General features: G+C 43.5%; 1 protein-coding gene and 1 pseudogene across 1 annotated transcript in view; one reads left to right on the top strand and one right to left on the bottom strand.

Moving 5' to 3' along the window:
* The window catches only part of LOC115099813 (ERI1 exoribonuclease 3-like), a 179,737-nt gene extending 172,223 nt beyond the window's left edge, over nt 1–7,514 (bottom strand). Inside the window, 1 exon segment of the mRNA XM_029617662.1 lies at nt 7,304–7,514. Within this exon segment, the coding sequence (XP_029473522.1) occupies nt 7,304–7,352 (49 nt within the window). The 5' untranslated portion in view covers nt 7,353–7,514.
* LOC115100056 overlaps nt 7,429–18,196 on the top strand; it is a 30,930-nt pseudogene continuing 20,162 nt past the window's right edge.

Here is an 18,196-nt window from a genome sequence, read left to right as displayed (position 1 = left end):
TCTTCTCTTTCCTTAGCCCTCATGAGTGGGTTCAAAACATTGGTTAAGTAGCTGTTGAAATGGACCTGGCTCAGAGGATTTCTGTGAGGTTAGTCCCCTACTAGACATGGAAAAGCTCCAGTTTCCTGGGGTGAAGGTCTCCAAACAGGTTGATCCTGTGCACACCTTGACAGGAATGTGCCTCACTGGAAAGCCAGGCTATGCGGAGTATGATATCAATCTCTCAAATTTACTGCTATTGCTCTTCTTAATACTTGTATTGTGCCAAAGAGAGCTTCCTTCTGGGCTCAATAGGGTGTAGTGTACACAGGCGATGTGTCGAGATGCGCCTGGAACTTCTTTTAATCCGATCAGTGACAACCAACAAAACTGGGACCACTTCTGTATCTTTCTGCCACGTTTACATAATTTGATGCGCGAAGATCTTCTCTTTTTCAAACCGATCTACAGAATAGTCGCTTGGTACTGATATTTCAGTCACAAATGCTGTTCTTGTGCTTTTCCACAATATCTGGTTTTCTTATCTGTCGGAATAGGAATGTCCCAAGCAATCACAACTTCTTCATTCTCTACAATTCTCTCAGTCACGATTCCAGTGCTCTTCTGGTACAGCAAGGTTATAATGTTTACACAAATTCCAGTGGATGTGCAATGCCTCCTTATTATGCCTTTCGCTATACAGGCCTTCGAACATGTAACATCCAGTAACAAGATGAGTAACCATTTCTAGTTCTGTTTTATGGAATATGCACTTATCAGTTTTACTGATTTTTTTTAAACTTAGTAATATAGCAAATGACGATAGATAAAGACCCAAATGGTCCATATAGTCTGTCCGGTAAATTGTTTAGGGTAATCACTGCTGATCAATACAGATCAGCCCTATGACTTCTGTTAAGAGTAGTTACTGTTGCTCTGTGCAGGTTATTCTCATGCAGAAATGTTACATCTAAAATTAAAAGAATGAGTTAAATCCTAACACCTTTCTGGTATCATATGATGTGCAGAACAGCCAACATATTTGGCAAATGCACTGTGGTTATAAACATATAACAGAATACCAATCATGTGTCTTTTTTAATGTGTTTTAAAATAATTTTTGCAACTAAAACATGTCCTTTGGCAGCTTAATCAAAAGAAGTATTTCAAAAAACTCAGCCAAATGTCCACCAAGCATAATTCAAACTCCCATAGATACTTGGGTGGCACCTTATAGACAAACCAATTTATTGAAGCTCAAGCTTTCGAGGACAGTGTGCGCTTTGTCAGGTGCAGAGGACTCTGTCCTCGAAAGCTCGAACTTCAATAAATTGGTTCGTCTATAAGGTGACACCCGACTCCTGGCATTTTTGCTGCATTAGAGTAACATGGATACACCTCTGAAGATTTCTGTCAAAGGATAATTTCATGTGCAATTATCCATTTCACAAGCCCATACACGAGTACTTAACTTAAGAAGCTCCATTTGAAATAAAGAAGGCCTTTATCAATGCCATCTCTGGCATCTCAGGAGCCTCAGCCTGACACTGACCATATTCCTTTTGATTGCAGAAACTGCAAGTCTACCCAACTGGTCCCTGAAGCAGACGAAATTGCCATCGAAATGTTGTCAGTTTAATTGCACTATTGATCTTCCCTAGCTCTCTATAGAATTGCATTGGGTTCTATCTAAATATTTTATTTGGATATTTTGGGTTTGTCTAAATATTTTATTTTGATATCTGTATTGAATATGCATGGGATATTTGCATATACTGGAGACCCTGTGTATGCAACTGTAACCTCAACTAGGACAATAAAATAAAATCAGATACAAAAGGGATCTTCTCCTTCCTTGACACTGGTGAGTGGGTTCAAAATGTTGGTCCATAGTGAAATGGTCCATAGTGAAATGGTCCTGGTTCAGAGGACTTCTGTGAGATTAATCCCTTAATAGACAAAGAAAATTACTAATTTTCCATCTGTGACACTATCAGTTGTTATTTTTCCAGTGCATTATGCAGGGTGTTCCTTTCCAGACCAAAGTATTGGTATTTCTGGCTACATGGATGCAATGAGTAATAAGGTCCTTATCTTGTACAAAAATATTGATACCTCTCAAGAATCTCAATAGCTATAGAACTGATGTAAAATAAATATCACCTTTACAAATTGTTTTGGTCTGTTTCTTCTTCTCCCCAGAACTGATGGACCCTGGGACATGATCACCACATGTCTATGTATTCCCGGCAAGACTGCAACCCCATCAACACAATGGTGCATGCTATCCAAATTTGGAAAAGGGTGTGACGTGCTATTCTCTGCGTCTCCTTCCATTAACAAGTCAAAGATGTCCTACTAAAATTCCTTCTTTCAGACCTGTGGAGATGGCAGCAATGCAAGTTAAGGTGCACACGGCAAATGTGGAAGTATTAGTGAATGAAAACATATACAAAATTGAGTCTGCTACACACTATCTTTATTCATAAATAAATTCTCTGAAAAGCTTAGGAGCAAAGGATGGTCCCAGAGTACCTTGGAGAGGCTTCTTAGTGACTGTGCTTCAAAAGCAGGCTTCAGACAGGAACCAGAGTCTTATAAATAAATGGAATAATGGGATTCTGATAACGTTTAAATAAGTGGATTGGGATTCACTCTGGCAGTCAGCACATTCAGTCTTCATATGTTCCAGATGGGTAGAATTTAATGATAAGATTTTTACATCTCACCTATAGATATCATCTGTTACATTTCACAAAGTTTTTGGAGAATCTTTTGGGTGGAAGGAGAGCTAACTGGCAAGGTCACTGAAAACATTTAAGTCTATGCCAGCTCACATTGGATTAAACCAAGTCAAACTAGCATCAGAAGTATAGGAGCAGTGTGAAAAGATATCCTATCTGCCCATATTCCTGCCATGCCATGGGGCATCTACTACTATTTAACATTTCCTTAGCACTACTGGATGAATGCAGCGCACAAGAGACCATCTCTGATTAAGAGCGCTTACAATCTAATCAAGACAAACACACAGGTCAAGAGACAATGGTTAAAGAAGTCAAAGGCAAACCGACAGGCTTAAGGTTTAAAAGCAGCCTCAAAAAGGTGAGTTTTTAGTCTGTAACAGAAGGGGAAAAGCAGAGGTTACTGTTGGGCAGTGCGCCAGTTATAGCTTGTGTTAGAGAATGGTATAGCCTTTGTCATCTGAGGATTGCGTTTCCCATCTTTATGGTCGGGATGCCTCTTATTTATTTTTTTATTTATTTAAAGCTTTTCTATACCCGCATTCATGATGCAACTTCATCAATTAAGAAGATTAAGAAGATTTAGAGCATACATGGAAAAAGTTTTATTTTGTGGATGAATATTTGCAATATAAGACTAGAGTTAATTTAATTTTTTATTTAATTTACATATTTAGAAAAAAAAATAAATTTTTTAAATCAATAAAACCACTAATAATCTAAATCAATTCTCCAATACAATCTCATTTTAACACTGATAATTACCTCTTTACCATTAACCAATCCATCCCATAATGGATCTAATCAATATTTTGCTACTTGTTCTAGTTGACTAAATAAAGTTTTCGATTGCTGGTGAAAGGAGCCATAAGTAGAAAGAATTCTTAATGACTGAGGTGAGGAATTTCACTAAGCAGGTGCCATTCCTTTCAAAGCTGGCTACTTGGTCCTAATTTAGATAATGCATTTAAAAGAGGGTGCCTCCAATCAAATTTCCTGACTTGAATGCAAAGACCTTAAAGGAGTATAACATGTAATCTTAGGTGAGAAATATTTAGGTCCAATGCCCCTCAAGGCTCGAAATACCAAGGGTAATCAGCACTGAAGCAAAGCTTCCAGCAGTGGTGAGACCCGACCCCAGCATCTGCTCCTACCCATCACCCTGGCTGCTGCATTCTGTCACATCTCCACACATCCCAGTGCTTTTGGAAGCCTCACTGTCAGACTGTGAAGAGTGAGATAAGAGTAGGAAGGGTGGTCTGTGAGTGAGGTGGTTGGGGAGGGCAGAGAGAGAGAGAGGGAGTAAATGAGGAGAGGAAAACAGGAGAGTGGACGAACGGCCACTCGCCGGTGAGCGCGTCTGGTTTTCGGCCCGACAGCCGCTAGCCCATTTAAAAAATTTTTTTCTCTTTTTTTTTTTAAACTTTTTTTTACTCTTCGAGACCTCTGACTTAATATCGCCATGATATTAAGTCAGAGGGTGCACAGAAAAAGCAGTTTTTACTGCTTTTCTGTGCACTTTCCCAGTGCCGGCAGAAACTACGCCTACCTTTGGGTAGGCGCTAATTTCTTAAAGTAAAATGTGCGGCTTGGCTGCACATTTTACTTACTGTATCGCGCGCGCATACCTAATAGGACCCTCAACATGCATTTGCATGTTGAGGGCGCTATTAGGTGCCGCAGGTTGGACGCGCGTTTTCCGCCCCTTACTGAATAAGGGGTAAGGGAAAACGCGTGTCCAAGGGCAGGTTAACAGTGCGCTCCGTTGGAGCTCACTGTACTGTATCGGCCTGATAGAACTGCAGTAATCACCAAAGACTGCATTACCAGGTTCAAATCCTGTGCAGATAAGAAAGGACTAAGCTGTTTAGACCTTTAGGGCTTAATTTCTAGTCATAAAGGAAGTGGAACTGTGGAGCACAGAGGGGGAGAGGAGGCAGAAAGGTGGTAGCGGGCCAGATGTGACATGCGTGAGGGACAGAAGCCAGGGCTGGGTGTGAACTCTCTCCTAAATGCACACTCTCTGAGACACATATATGTGAAAACACTCTGTGGAACAGCACAAGCGGTCTGTAACTCTCCAGAGGACAGGCACACGCTGAACTCTCAACTTTTCTTATATTTACAAAAGGGGCTTACTTTCAGCCACATTCACATCTCAGCATTTATCTTCAGCATTCACCTTCTTACAGGAGCTGCCTCCTCCTGTCCACCCGAGACTTGCCTGTTCCCAGCTGGGTCCAAACTCTTATTCCTGCTTTCTGAGGAGCCACCCCCTGAGCTATCTGTGCCTCTAGCTTTTAAGGTGGCCCAGGCTAGATGTCTGGCCTGGCACTAGTTAGGAAAGGTTTCCAGGGACACTTCTTCACACACTCCTCCTCCTGCTTATTCCACTGATCCTTCATCTCCAGCCTCTTCTCAATCCCCAGCCATTCCAACTCTGCTAGAGCTGAATAAGCACTGGTGGGAGAAGGACAACTGGGAGCTGAACACTGTCGGGGGCTGCAGATGGAGGGTCCTTTCTCTCTTCTCTCTTCCTCCTTCCTGTACTGCTAATCATGATTTCCTATCCCAAGCCCACTCTCCAAACCTCTCCATGATTCCTCCAGAGGTCCTCATCTCCCCTCATTGGTCCGAGAGCCCCTACCTCTCACCCCAATTCCTTTGGTACTCGAGCTTCCTCATCCCAATGGTCACTAATTCCTCCTCTCCAGAAAATTATGCTCTCCAGCATCTCTCCTCCTTGGTCAGTAAGGCAGCCACATAAGACCTCCTCTCTGAACCAAAATAAGCTCTCTATCCTCTGCTTCGGGGATTGGGGGAGCAGCATCTGCTCTCCTCAGATAGGAATTCAGAAGTCCTGAGTGGAAGAATGGAACAGCTCTACATGCTCTTTCTCTCCCCCACACCCACCCTCCTGTTTTCCTCTCCTCATTTACTCCCTCTCTCTCTCTCTCTGCCCTCCCCAACCACCTCACTCACAGACCACCCTTCCTACTCTTATCTCACTCTTCACAGTCTCTCTTTTGCTCCACATTGCATCACTCACCTGCCCTCTCTTTCTTCTGAAGTCCTCCCTCACTCTCTTGCCCCCCCCCCCCATTATCCACTCTTTCACTCTTGCCCTTCTCTGCACCTCACTCTGCTTCCCTCCACTCTCTTCATGCACCACCTGCCACCATCCTCTCAATCTCCTTCCCCCTCTCCTAGTGTGGTCACCAGTGACAGAAGCAGTGCGGGGAGGGAACCTGGGAAGCCAGCATGGCAAGCTGCAACTTGGCCAAGAAGCTGATACACCCTGAAGCTGCAGAAGCAGTGGGGCTAGCAGACATTCACCTCATGTCTCTTCGACCTTGGCCATTACCTCTCATGGCCTTCTCAATTATGCCAGGAAACTGCGTAAGAATCAAGGTCACATGGCTGCTTCTGTCTCAGGATAAGCAGCTCCAGCACACTCTGCTCTGGCTCCTCCCAAGCCTGGGTGGCCAGAAATGATCTGCTCTGTTTCTGCAGGGAGTTGGAACGGATTTGCACTACCAGCTCTGCTCCATTTCTGAGGGAGAGCCAGAACTGATTTACACCTCTTCCTTATGTCCCAGACAGTCTGGGATCTTCCGCCAGAAACAACCCGGCTAGGAGATACAAAGAGGGGTCGAGATAGCGCAAGTCAGAAGCATGAGCAGTAGTGCCAGTTGTCAAGGAAAGCCTTTCTGCTTCAGTATCATCCCATCCCTTCCCTTCCTGATTCCTGTAGGGCGCAGAGTAGCTGTTTTCTGCCCTGCCTGCTCCAGCTCACCCTCTCTCCTCCTTCTGTGAAAGGCCCGGGCATCTAAAAAAAATTTGACTTTTTGATCTTATATTCAATTAAGTAAAAAAATGAATGTATCTGACCAAATAATGCATAAAGTTAATCCTACTTTTAATCTTGCTATGGCTGGAGGGGTTTTGGACTCTTGGGTTATTTTTATAGGTGTCCTGCTCTTTCCACCATTATATGCTACTGAAGGCGATGATGAATCTAATGAAATGCTACCAGCAACACGATCTACAATCATGTTTGCTATTACTGGTGGTATATGGAAAGTGTTAAATAGATCAGGAAGTACTTTAGGATAGAGCTGTACATCTCTGTAACCTGATTGGCTCATTCATGCTACTGCCAATAAGTCTATGAAAAGCAAGCTGGCTGCTGGCCATAGGTGCCGGTGCCGGCTCCGGGGATGCGCGAGCACCTCCAGTACCGAACAAATTCCTTCACCCTGTCCAGGAAGAGGTCATTTTGTTTTACTGAGTTTAACACCCCCAATCATTCTCAAAAGTCAGCTCCCATGTGACGGGTCCTCTGTAAGCCACCCTTCTTAATTTAGGGCATTTTACTCTTAGAATCCCGGTGAGTTTTGCTTCCTTTCCGGGGCCCCGGTACGGCCTCAGGTCAGAGGGCCTCCTCCACCTTTGGCCTTCTCTAGATCTTGGCGCTGGGTGGGGGGTACTTTTCCTGACGATTAGTATGAACGGGCTATCGCTTATCTGAAGGCATCTTCCCGTGGAGGGAGGCCCCAGCAGGCAGCGCCGACTCTCACCGTCTCTTGTGAAGGACGCGCAGTCCCCAGGAGCCAAGTCCAATTCCATGACGTTTAGCGGAAGTGTCAGGTTCCGCCCAGTGAGCCGGAGAAAATTATACAATTCACGCCAGACTCCAGCAAAAACCAGAACAACCTGCGATTGCAGCAGAGCTCGCGCTTCTGTCCCCGCGCGCGACACTTTCCCTGTCCCCGCACGCGCCGATCCCTCGCGCCCTCGCTTCCCGCTTTCCCTACACTCGCTCAGCACTGTCCCCGCTCGCGCCGGCCCCTCGCTTCCTCTTCTAGTCACGTGCCGGCCCCTCCCCGCTTTCCCTACACTCGCTCACCACTGTCTCCGCACGCGCCGGCCCCTCGCGCCCTCCCTACACTCGTTCACCACTGTCCCCGCTCGTGCCGGCCCTGCATCACTCTCTGTGAGGGCAGGGTGCGAAGAGGAGAGAGGTACAAAGGGCGGACGGAAGATCCTGCGAGAACGGTGAGGGGGCCCCAGTGACGTTCGTCGGAGTGAGGAGCCCAGCCAGGTATCTTTGGGATTCATAAGTAAATACGGTAAGGAAAAGCGCCAGCAGGAGATGTAAGGGCCTGGGAAAAGAGCAGAGATTTTATATGAAGGTAGTATTTGTGAATTTGTCTGCAGAGATTGCAGGAAGGAGCCAGGATGCATGGGTTCTGGTGCAATGAACATCTTGCTGACTCTCGGTAGCTTTGCATTTTGGCATGTGTGTGGTGAAAGGAGGGGCATATCCCAGCACCCGGTGGAGTTGCATTGCAGGATAGTGATAGGGGAAAGACCTTCTAAAAAGGACTCCCTGCTCCTTGTGAAGGTATGGTCAGCTGCCTTGCATTTGAATGGACAGTTCCTACTCTAGAAATACAGTCTCTAATGAAATTAAAGATGGCCCTGAACTCTTTGTCCATAGCTCTGTTTATTTGCTTTTTCTGTATTTTTCGCTTGTTTGGTGTTATAGGATGAGCTCAGACTGTGAACTTCAGTGATGCACACCTCCCTGGGTATGGCTGTTATGATCATTGCTCTTATAGTGCTAGATGTCATTGGCTTGATGCCACACAGAGCATCCAGGTTACATCATTTATTTATTTTATTGAGAGTCTTTTTTTATACCGAAGTATAGCTGAGTGCCTTCACCCCGGTTTACAGAGAAAAAACAACATCATACATGAAACATATTATAATGCAAGTACAACTAAGTGATAGTTAACATCTATGTTCCTGAAATAATTCTTGCTGCAGAATTGTGTAAGAGCTGAAGAGGCTTAATAACCCCAGGTAGCAACGATCATAGGGCCTCATTTTCTAAAGTATCACAGGCCTGCGATACTTTAGGTAACTTTTCGGCAGGGGGCCGAAATGGGGGCGGTCCTGCACTAGCTGGCAGCGATCGCACCGCCGCGGTGCGATCGCTGCCGGTTTCGCACTCAATAGCGCCACCATAGAAGGTGTAGCTATTGGATGCGAACTAGGACGCGAAAAGGGCCTTACCTTTTCGTCGTCTGCGGCTTCTTTGCGGAGTCGGCCCCGGTGACGCCCAGACTCCTCCTCTTCCGGGGCCGACTCTGCCCCCATTTTGGTATCGCGTGCGATCCGTCTCGAAAATGAGGCCCATAGTTTGCAACATTAGCCTAAAATCATCTGTGTCTAACAGCGGTTCGAGTCTCCTCAATATTCTAAGTTTGTAATAGCCAGATTTAGTTACATTTCTAACTCGATCTATCATATATAACCTAATATCTAGCCAAACACCCAAATCCTGTACAGCTGTTTGAATTGCTATTTCCTGGTGCTCAAAATGAAACACTGGTAATTCTTTGGTCTTTATCTTCTTCGATATAAGGATGATTTCAGTGTCCTTAATATGAAGAGCCAGCCTTTTCTGGTGTAACCGTCTCGAGATAGCTGATATTAATTTCTTGTAATGCATTACAGGAAATGAAAACGGGATATCATCCGCAAAGAGTCGGAAATTACGCGCTAAACCATTGAGAAGTTTACAAAGAGGGGCTAAATAAATATTAAACAGTTTAAATTCATCCTCTTTTGGTAGATGTGCATAGAAAATCCCTAAATGCAACCCAACACCAACTCCTCCCTTAGGCCTTCCTGCCAATTTCTCAACCCTCCTCTCATATATGCCCCAGGCGTGGTTAAGTCCATCTCAGTCATCACACTGTTGACCTTCCCATGTTTTCATTGAGCCCTGATGTAAGAACATAAGATTTAAGAAAAGAAGTGAATACAACATCAGATAAATTTCAGAGTGCCAGGGTTCAGTCTACCGTCTCTTGTTTAATCAAGTCTTTTAAGTTAATTTTTATTGTTAAAATCCTACTTAAATTTTATGTATGCACTTTTAATGTAAACCGTTTTGACCATTATTTTATTGAAAAAGCGGTATATAAACAATTTAAAACAAATAAATAAATAATGTATTCCAAAACATAGGCCCGTTGTCGGTGGGGGCATTCATTTCTGTGAACACAGCGGTTACGATGTCAACGCGTCATTTCTGTAGAAGCTAAGTTCTATTTATTTGTGGTTTTTTGAGGGTTACAGATGGATTGTGGTTTGTAAATTAGGACCAGCAGATGAAAGAAAGCCTTTGGACCTATTTTCTGACACAGTTTGTAGGCCATTGCGAAGCAAAAGACGTTAGACTGAACCCTGGCAGTCTGAAATTTATCTGATGCTGTGCTCGCTTCTTTTCTTAAACGTATTTTCATAGATGTTTTCTTGTAATAGTTTATTGGAAGCTGTATTTATATATATATTTTTTGGAACCTATCTTTTTGTGTGATTGATTATTATATCTGAAGTTCTTGCTCATTTTTGTTTTTAGAACATAAGGTTTGCCATACTGGGTCCATCAGGCCCAGCATCCTGTTTCCAACAGTGGCCGATCCAGATCACAAGAACCTGGCAGGATCCCAAAAGGTCGATGGATCTCATGCTGTTTAGATTTCCCCAAGTCCACCTTAATAATGGTTTATCAACTTTTCTTCCAGGAACTTGTCCAAACCTTTTTTAAATGCAGCTACACTAACAACTTTTAACACATCCTCCGGCAATGAATTCCAGAGTCTAATTATGCATTGAGTAAACACATATTTTCTCCTATTTGCCTTAAATGTATTACCTAGTAACTTCATTGCATGTCCCCTAGTCTTTGTACTTTTTGAAAGAGTAAACAACCAATTCATGTTTTCTCATTCCACTCCACTCATAATTTTATAGGCCTCTATCATATCTCCCCTCAGCCCTCTCTTCTCCAAGCTGAACAGTCCTAACCTCTTCAGCCTTTCCTCATATTTATTTATTTATTTATTTAAAATCTTTTCTATACCGTCGTTACGTTATATACCATCACAACGGTTCATAGGGGAATCGTTCCATTCCCTTTATCATTCTGATTGCCTTCTCAAAACCTTTTCTAATTCTGCTATTTCTTTCTTGAGATGCGGTGACCAGAACTGCACACAGTACTCAAGATGAGGTCGCACCATGGAGCGATACAGAGACATTATGATATTCTCTGTTTGATTCTCCATTCCTTTCCTAGAAATAATTTGCTTTCTTGGTCGCTGCTGCACACTGAACAGAGAATTTCAACATATTATCCATGTAACGTCCCCACCTCTAATCTGAAGCGCCTCCAGAATCATGCTGCATCCAGAGAACATGGCTGAACTTCCTGCAGCTGTGGACTCTTCTTATAGGTCCTCCAGCCTGGACGTCCTGTGGTGCTGGCTAATGACATCATATACTGCATGAGTATATAAGGAAGGCTTTTTTTTTTGTAACCAGCCAGTGCCTCAGCAACAGGTTCTCCTGCTCTGCAGTGTGTATTGCTATTCTGTGGTTCCTGATCATGTTTGTGCGTCCTATATTCCTACTTCTGCCTGTGTCCCCTGCTCCTGCCCTTGCCTGCCTCTTCTCCTTACCTTGATCCTTGCTTCCTCTTGGACTGACCTCTTGTGCTTGACCTTGCCTATTATCTGACTCTGCCTGAATGCTGCCTGCCTCGACCTTTGCCTGGTATTCGACTCAGCCTGCATGTCTTCTGCTCCGATTTCAGCCTGGTATCCAATTTCGTCCATCGCTGCCTCCCCTGACCATTGGCCTGTTCCTGGACTTCCTTTGCTCATTGGGACCTTGCCTAAGTCCTGCTGGACCCAAACCCTAGGGCTCAACCTGCAGGGAAAAGAGTTGGTAAAGGTGAAACCCAGACTCTGTACCCAAGTGTGTCCACCTTTTGACGGCGTGGGCGTAGTGGGTTCGCTTGCTAGGCTGCATGGATAACACCTCAGCCCCAAGGGCTCATCAACCATGACTATTCACAACGACACCCAGATCCTTTTCCTGAGTGGTTACTCCCAATGTGGAACCTTGCATCATGTTAACTATAATTTGAGCTGCTCTTCACTACATTCATCACTTTGCACTTGATCACATTAAATGTCATTTGCCGTTTGGATGCCCAGCTCCCAGTCTCGCAAGGTCCTCTTGAATTTTCTCATACCACTGCAGGTTTAAGCTGTAACTGCCAATCTGTGCAGGTTATCCCGATGCACTTCTATTCCATCCTATTGGCATATAGATCTTTTGCTTATTTATTTATTTAACACTTTTCTAAGCTTATCCCATACCTTTTTGAGTTTTCTTGCTGATTTGGAAAGTTTTCATGTGCTGGTAAGTGACGAAGAAGCTACAATGTCAGTATGTGAAACTGGAGGCTCTTTTGTCATGAGAGTGTAGAATTTTAGTGTGCGAGATTGGAGGGGTTTCATTACTGTGATAAGTTACAGGAAGAGCCAGACAGTAAATGGCAGTGTGTGGAGCTGGAAGTTCAGTTGTTCCCATAAAAATATACAATAAGGGTGAAATTGATGAGGACTTACCATTCTTTCGATGCAGTGATCTTTCTCCTATTGTTACTCTTTTTCTAAATGAATTTTATTACTGCAGATTAATATTGATAGCCGGGTTTCCATTGACTACTGAACTGCAGCTGGAGTAAGGTATCCACCAGGGGGCACCACTTAACAGGGACAATAAGTTTCCCACAGTGGAGTCATTCAAATCCGAGCAAAGAACGTTCACATTTTCTATTGTTTTAATATTAAATATTTGGTATTGTGTAAATACATTCTTTTTGTCCAATAATGTTTATGGCATGTACACTGAGCTGACCAATCAACTTCCGTACTGTGCTCCGAGGCATTAATCAGCTGATCCAATGCCTTTAATGCCTCGTGTGTGTGTGAGTCGCTTTTACTTTATTTTGCTACGTGAGTCTTGAGTATGGATTTTGAAATGTCAGAAATGCACACTGGGTGGACAAAGGTGAAACATCTTCCAAGTAATTAAATAAGATAGACTGCCCAGAGTGCACATTCGGGTAAATTTTTAAAACGTTGTGTGCGTGGAAAACGGGGGTTACGCGCGTGGCTGGGCCTTGCGCATCTTCAAAGGGGCCCGGCCACAAGCGTAACTCCCTTTACGCGCAGAAGTGCCGGGCCAAATGAAAGAGGCAGTCCGGGGGGTGGGGAGGGGCGGGGCTGGAGGCGGCCAGAACAGTGGCCATTTGCCGCTGTACCGGGAAAGGGATCGCCGATGTGCACGTGTTGCTACTGCTCCAAAGCAACAAAATAAAAAACAAAAAAGGTAGGACAAAGGGTTTAGAGGGTGGGGAGGAGAAGGGAAAGGTATGGGTGGTTAGGTAAGGGGGTAGGGAAGTTCCCTCCCAGTCCGCTTCTTAATTGGAGTGGACTGGGAGGGAACTGGGAAAAGGGGCCATCACGCCACCACGCGTAAATTAAAAATGTACCCCGCGTGTTATAAAATAGCCGTGTCCATGCGTGCATGCCGGGAAGCGCGTGCACATGGACGCACATGCATAAGTTTAAAAATCTACCCCATTATGGTAGAGATTGTAACATCTCGGTTGTTTGTGTTTCCTGCTTTCATCCCCCAAGAAATGGGAATATTCCATTTCAGTGTTCACCTTTATGATTATAAAGGTGGTGAGTAGGGTTGCCAACCGGTTCCAGATTTTCAGGATAGGTTGATCCAGTCCTGGTTTTATCCCATTGCATGCTGGGAACTTATTATGATTTCCCTACTGCATTTCCTAAGAAAAGCAAGACTATAAGTACCTACATGCAGAGGAGTAAAACCAGGACTGGATTAACCTGTCTTGAAAATCTGGAGCCAGTTGGCAACCCTAGTGTGAGTCACCTCCAGAGGTTTGGGCCTCCACTGACGGGAGGGTGGCTGAATATTGGTCTTTGCTGAATATCTGTTGTAAAAGGAGATGTAATTTGGCTGCTATTCTGTGTTAGGCTTGCACATCATGGGTTCCCACCCACAACTCATGATTCTCTACCCTAGATATGCAACTTTTATTTGCCTCTCTCTGTTATCTAACCTGAATAAGCTATTCCTGCTCATAGAAGACCCTCTTTTTTTGTGTGTGTAGCTCCCCAGTCTCTATTATAGGAGGGAGAATGTTTTATTTAGGTTTGGCAAAGTAACAGTAATAATGAATACTCATTTCCAACAATGCACTGATCAACAGAGACAAGCAAGCAGTATCCTTAAACACAAACTGTTATTATCAATAAGCTCCATCCAACCCCTTTTTCATTTTAAAGCAACCCTGAATTTCCCCCGACCCCACCCGACCCATCACTCATTCCACAGACACCCCCAATCATTCCCCCAGCTCAACCTCTTCTTTCATCCGTTGGAAGCGAAGGTTTCACTCCTTCCAGTCTGAAGAATATCCCAGTTGTCTCCTGGCAATCGGTCACTCTCGTTTAACAGCTGAAAGAAATGATTCCACATCTGAATGTAATCTACAGCGACTCTTCTAGACATTAATCTAACATCAAATCTTTCCATCTGCATCAAGGAAATCATTTTTCTCTCCACATAGAAAACGTAGGAATGTTTTCTGACACCCATTCTTTTACAGTACAACTTCGGGCTACCAGTAGTGCCATCGATAAAAAAAAACAAACCAAAGGGCATTCTTTCAAAAAATCTGGTGCAATGGACTTTAAAGCATTCACATCCCTCGGGAGCAAACATCACCCCCGAATGTAACACGGTAGTTATACATTTATGCGGCCATGTAATGACATCTTGACAAAATGGAAAATTTTTATGACAGGTAAGGAATATATGAACAAAAGTGGCTTTTTTCAACTCTGCACTAATGACACTCATCTGTATCCACCAGCTTCATTTTAAATAGCCGTATCTGTGCCTGCTAGAAGGGTGGGTGTTGAGAGAGCTCCCGACAGAGTTTTGGTTTCCTTGCTAAATTATGCCTCATACGAAAAGAAAGGGCAGATTACGAATGGAGACTCCCCCCCCACCCCCGACTGTCCCTGGTTTCTGCCCTTTCTCAGCCGTTGATTGAAGGGTTTCTCTCACCTCTAAATGCAGCAGCTCCGGGAGAAGTATCCGCGGTTGGCGACGGTCAGGAGCGGACGCCGTCGCCACAGGATCATCACACCTCTCTGAGCCCCGGAGCACCCGTGACGCCGGAGCCGCCAGACCCTGCGCTCTCGCCGGATGCGGAGGCGCATGGCCCCATCGGGGGTGAAAACGGAGAATACGGAGCAGGACTGCAGGCTGGAGGAAACATAGACGACCGGCTGGAACCAAGTGGTGGGGAGCAGCGGAGGGAGAAACCTGACTCTGGAGCCTCTTACCTAATGGCGGCAAAGGTAGGGCGGCGATCTCAGAAGTGAGACATGAACGCTGCTTACAATCTGGAAAATATCCCTCTATACATATGGGCTCTGGTGTTGAAATAACGCAGAAGATAACCTTAGAAAATATATGGCTGGTGTTAATGGACTTAAAAGTATCTGTGGGTAATCTTGATACAAAGATGTCTGAAATACAGACTCAAGTTAAAAAACAAACGGATAACTGGTGGTGAAAAAATCACTCTGAAGAAGCTAGAATGTTTGGAAAAACAGCTTAACCAAGCACAAGAGATTCAGACTGGAATAATGAAGGGAGAAGTAGCCCAACTCCAGAAGGATTGAGATCATTGAGAATAATTCAAGACAAAATAATCAGAATTTTGAATTTCCCCAGTGTAAAATTTATTTCACCACTTGAACAGTTTAAAAGATTTTTGGGGGAAAACTTACAGCTTTCCTTAGAAAAAATTCCACCTATTGAAAAATTTTTTATAGTTTCTAAGAAGAAGGGAAAAAATGAAGGATTAAATCACTCTCAACAAGTAACATTACAGATTTCTTAGAACAATCGATGGAATAACAAGTGGAATCAAGAGGAACCTTGTGTGTAAGATTCCTGAAAATGGAGGAGAGAGATAATATACTGAGGCTATTTCTCCGTAATTGAGAAAAACCTTACCTTGCACAAAAAATGTGGCTGTATCCGGACATAACCAGGCCCACTCAAATAAGAAGAAGACATTTCCTACAGATGAGCCAAGAGGTCAAGAGCCTGGGGGCTCAGATGGTTGTTTATTTCCCCTGCAAATGTATAGTAAAACATTGAAATGAGAGAGATGTGTGTTTGGATCCGTCAGAGCTCAGGAAAGTTTTGGCTGTCCGTGTTACCAATTAGTTATTATTCAGCTTGGTCACAGGTTATTGTAGAAATAAAGCATTTAGTCTCCCCCTTATTTCTTGGGGAAAAAATTCCTTATAATCGCTCCAATGTTAATTGTCTTGGATCTCCGGATTCCTTATAAAAGATCTATTTCCGTTTAAATATTATATGTTGGCCTGTTTAAAGTAATGTTTCTTGATTGCCTTGATTGATGTATAAATATTAATGTAGCGGGGCCACTCTATATTTTGTTTTTGGAATTCCTGTTCAAATATATTCTTGTATGGACCATGTCATTGACAAGTGAATATTGCTGTCTATTATGTTAAATGAGCATAAATGAAAATAAATAAATAAATAGTCATATCATGTCTGCTTGGCAGTGGTATAGTATTTTGTATTGTATTTCCTTAAAATGTACCGCTGTCTGTAACTTATGCACACCTTGAAATAGTATAAATAAATAGAAGCATACTGAATTGAGGCATTCCTAATTCTCTAGTCCAATAATTAAGCACAATTTTTAGTCCATCAGCCATACCACTGAGATATAGAAATCTTCCCCCTTGCTTTCTGTTCCATTTGCCTAATAATTTTGATCTCTTTCTTAATATCATCAGAAGTGGGTGCTAAACTGGAAATATAATGCCAAATTTGCAAATATCTATAGAAATGCATTGACAGTATCTGATATACTCTTTGCAGTTGTGAAAATCTCAAAACTCTGTATGTCTCCTCGTCTAAGTGCCTGTTAATTAAATTTATTTTGAGAAGCCCACACAATTTAAGCTCTGGAATTTGTTGCCAGAGGATGTGGTTAGTGCAGTTAGTGTAGCTGGGTTCAAAAAAAGGTTTGGATAAGTCCTTGGAGGAGAAGTCCATTAACGGCTATTAATCAAGTTTACTTAGGGAATAGCCACTGCTATTAATTGCATCAGTAGCATGGGATCTTCTTGCTATTTGGGAACTTGCTAGGTTCTTGTGGCCTGGTTTGGCCTCTGTTGGAAACAGGATGCTGGGCTTGATGGACCCTTGGTCTGACCCAGCATGGCAATTTCTTATGTTCTTATGGCACTAACCATCCCTGGCAAAAAGCCTGGATTATTTTGCATCGGAGAAATGAGAGAGGCGTTATAAGACGATCCCAAAAACCTTCTCATACATCTCCGTGCTAACACTAAGGCCTTCCACATCCTGTTGTCCCGTATAGTTGATGTTATCTGTTTATCAGAAAGATGGAACAGTCCCAGTGGGGCCTAAGGTTTACTTATCTCTTCAAGCAAATGAAAGGAATCGTATTTCTATTTTTCACTGAGATGCTCCCCCAGAAGCTTCAGTTGGCAGGCACAATTATGTAATTGAAAATTAGGAGCCTCTATTCCTCCCCAAGCTTTGCATCTTACTAGCTTATTATAGGCCACCTTAGGTTGATACCCTCTCCATATAAACTGTACATACATAGATTTAAGAGTCGCTAAGTCCTCATTTCTCAGCCAGCAGGGGAGCATCTGCAAACTGTATAATATCTTTGCCAGTAAGACCATTTTAAAGAGAGCATTCCTGCCCATCATTGATACTGGTAACTCTTTCCAGATGTATAACTGTTGAGACATCCCCTCTGTTACATCCTTGATATTTAACTCATACAGGGAAGATAATGCGATATCCATACTCCTAAATATTTGATCTTTTGTGGTGTCCATCGAAAAGGAAAGGGACCCTGCCACATGGAAGGCAAATCCTTAACAAAAGTTAATGTTTCAGATTTATCGTAGTTGGTAGTAAGGCCCGCAAAGTATTGAAAAGCAGAACAAATTGCCATGATAGACTTTATAGCTTCCTGAGCATCCTCCAAAAACATCAGAATGTCATTTGCAAAAAGGCACAGTTTAAGCTCCCGCTTCCCAACCTCTGTTCTGCTGATCTCCAAACTTTTACGCACTTTTACAGCAAGGGGCTCCAGAATCAGTACAAATTGTTGGCTTCTCCCAGCTTCTGGATATTGCTTCTTTTAAGCTGTGTACACCTCACTCCTTTGCTGTTTATACACCGACTCGCGTGGTTGACTTTGTTCAACTTCCTTTTGGAGGTTAGTGCTGTGCATGTCTGAATGCAGGAGTGAGAGGGTATCTGTAGGTAGGTCCAAACAGTGTGTACTTGTTAGACTGACTGTGAGTAAGAGAAGTATGAATGGGGAGAAAGAAGGGAAAAGTGCGCTCTGTGAGTGTGTTGAGAGGCTTGTGCGGTTAGCAGATTGACTCAGCAGACTTTTT

The sequence above is a fragment of the Rhinatrema bivittatum genome, chromosome 10 (assembly GCF_901001135.1).
Source record: "Rhinatrema bivittatum chromosome 10, aRhiBiv1.1, whole genome shotgun sequence".
NCBI classification, from domain to species: Eukaryota; Metazoa; Chordata; class Amphibia; order Gymnophiona; family Rhinatrematidae; genus Rhinatrema; species Rhinatrema bivittatum.
Note: the sequence above shows the minus strand (reverse complement) of the source record. Positions and strands in the feature narration are given on the sequence as shown.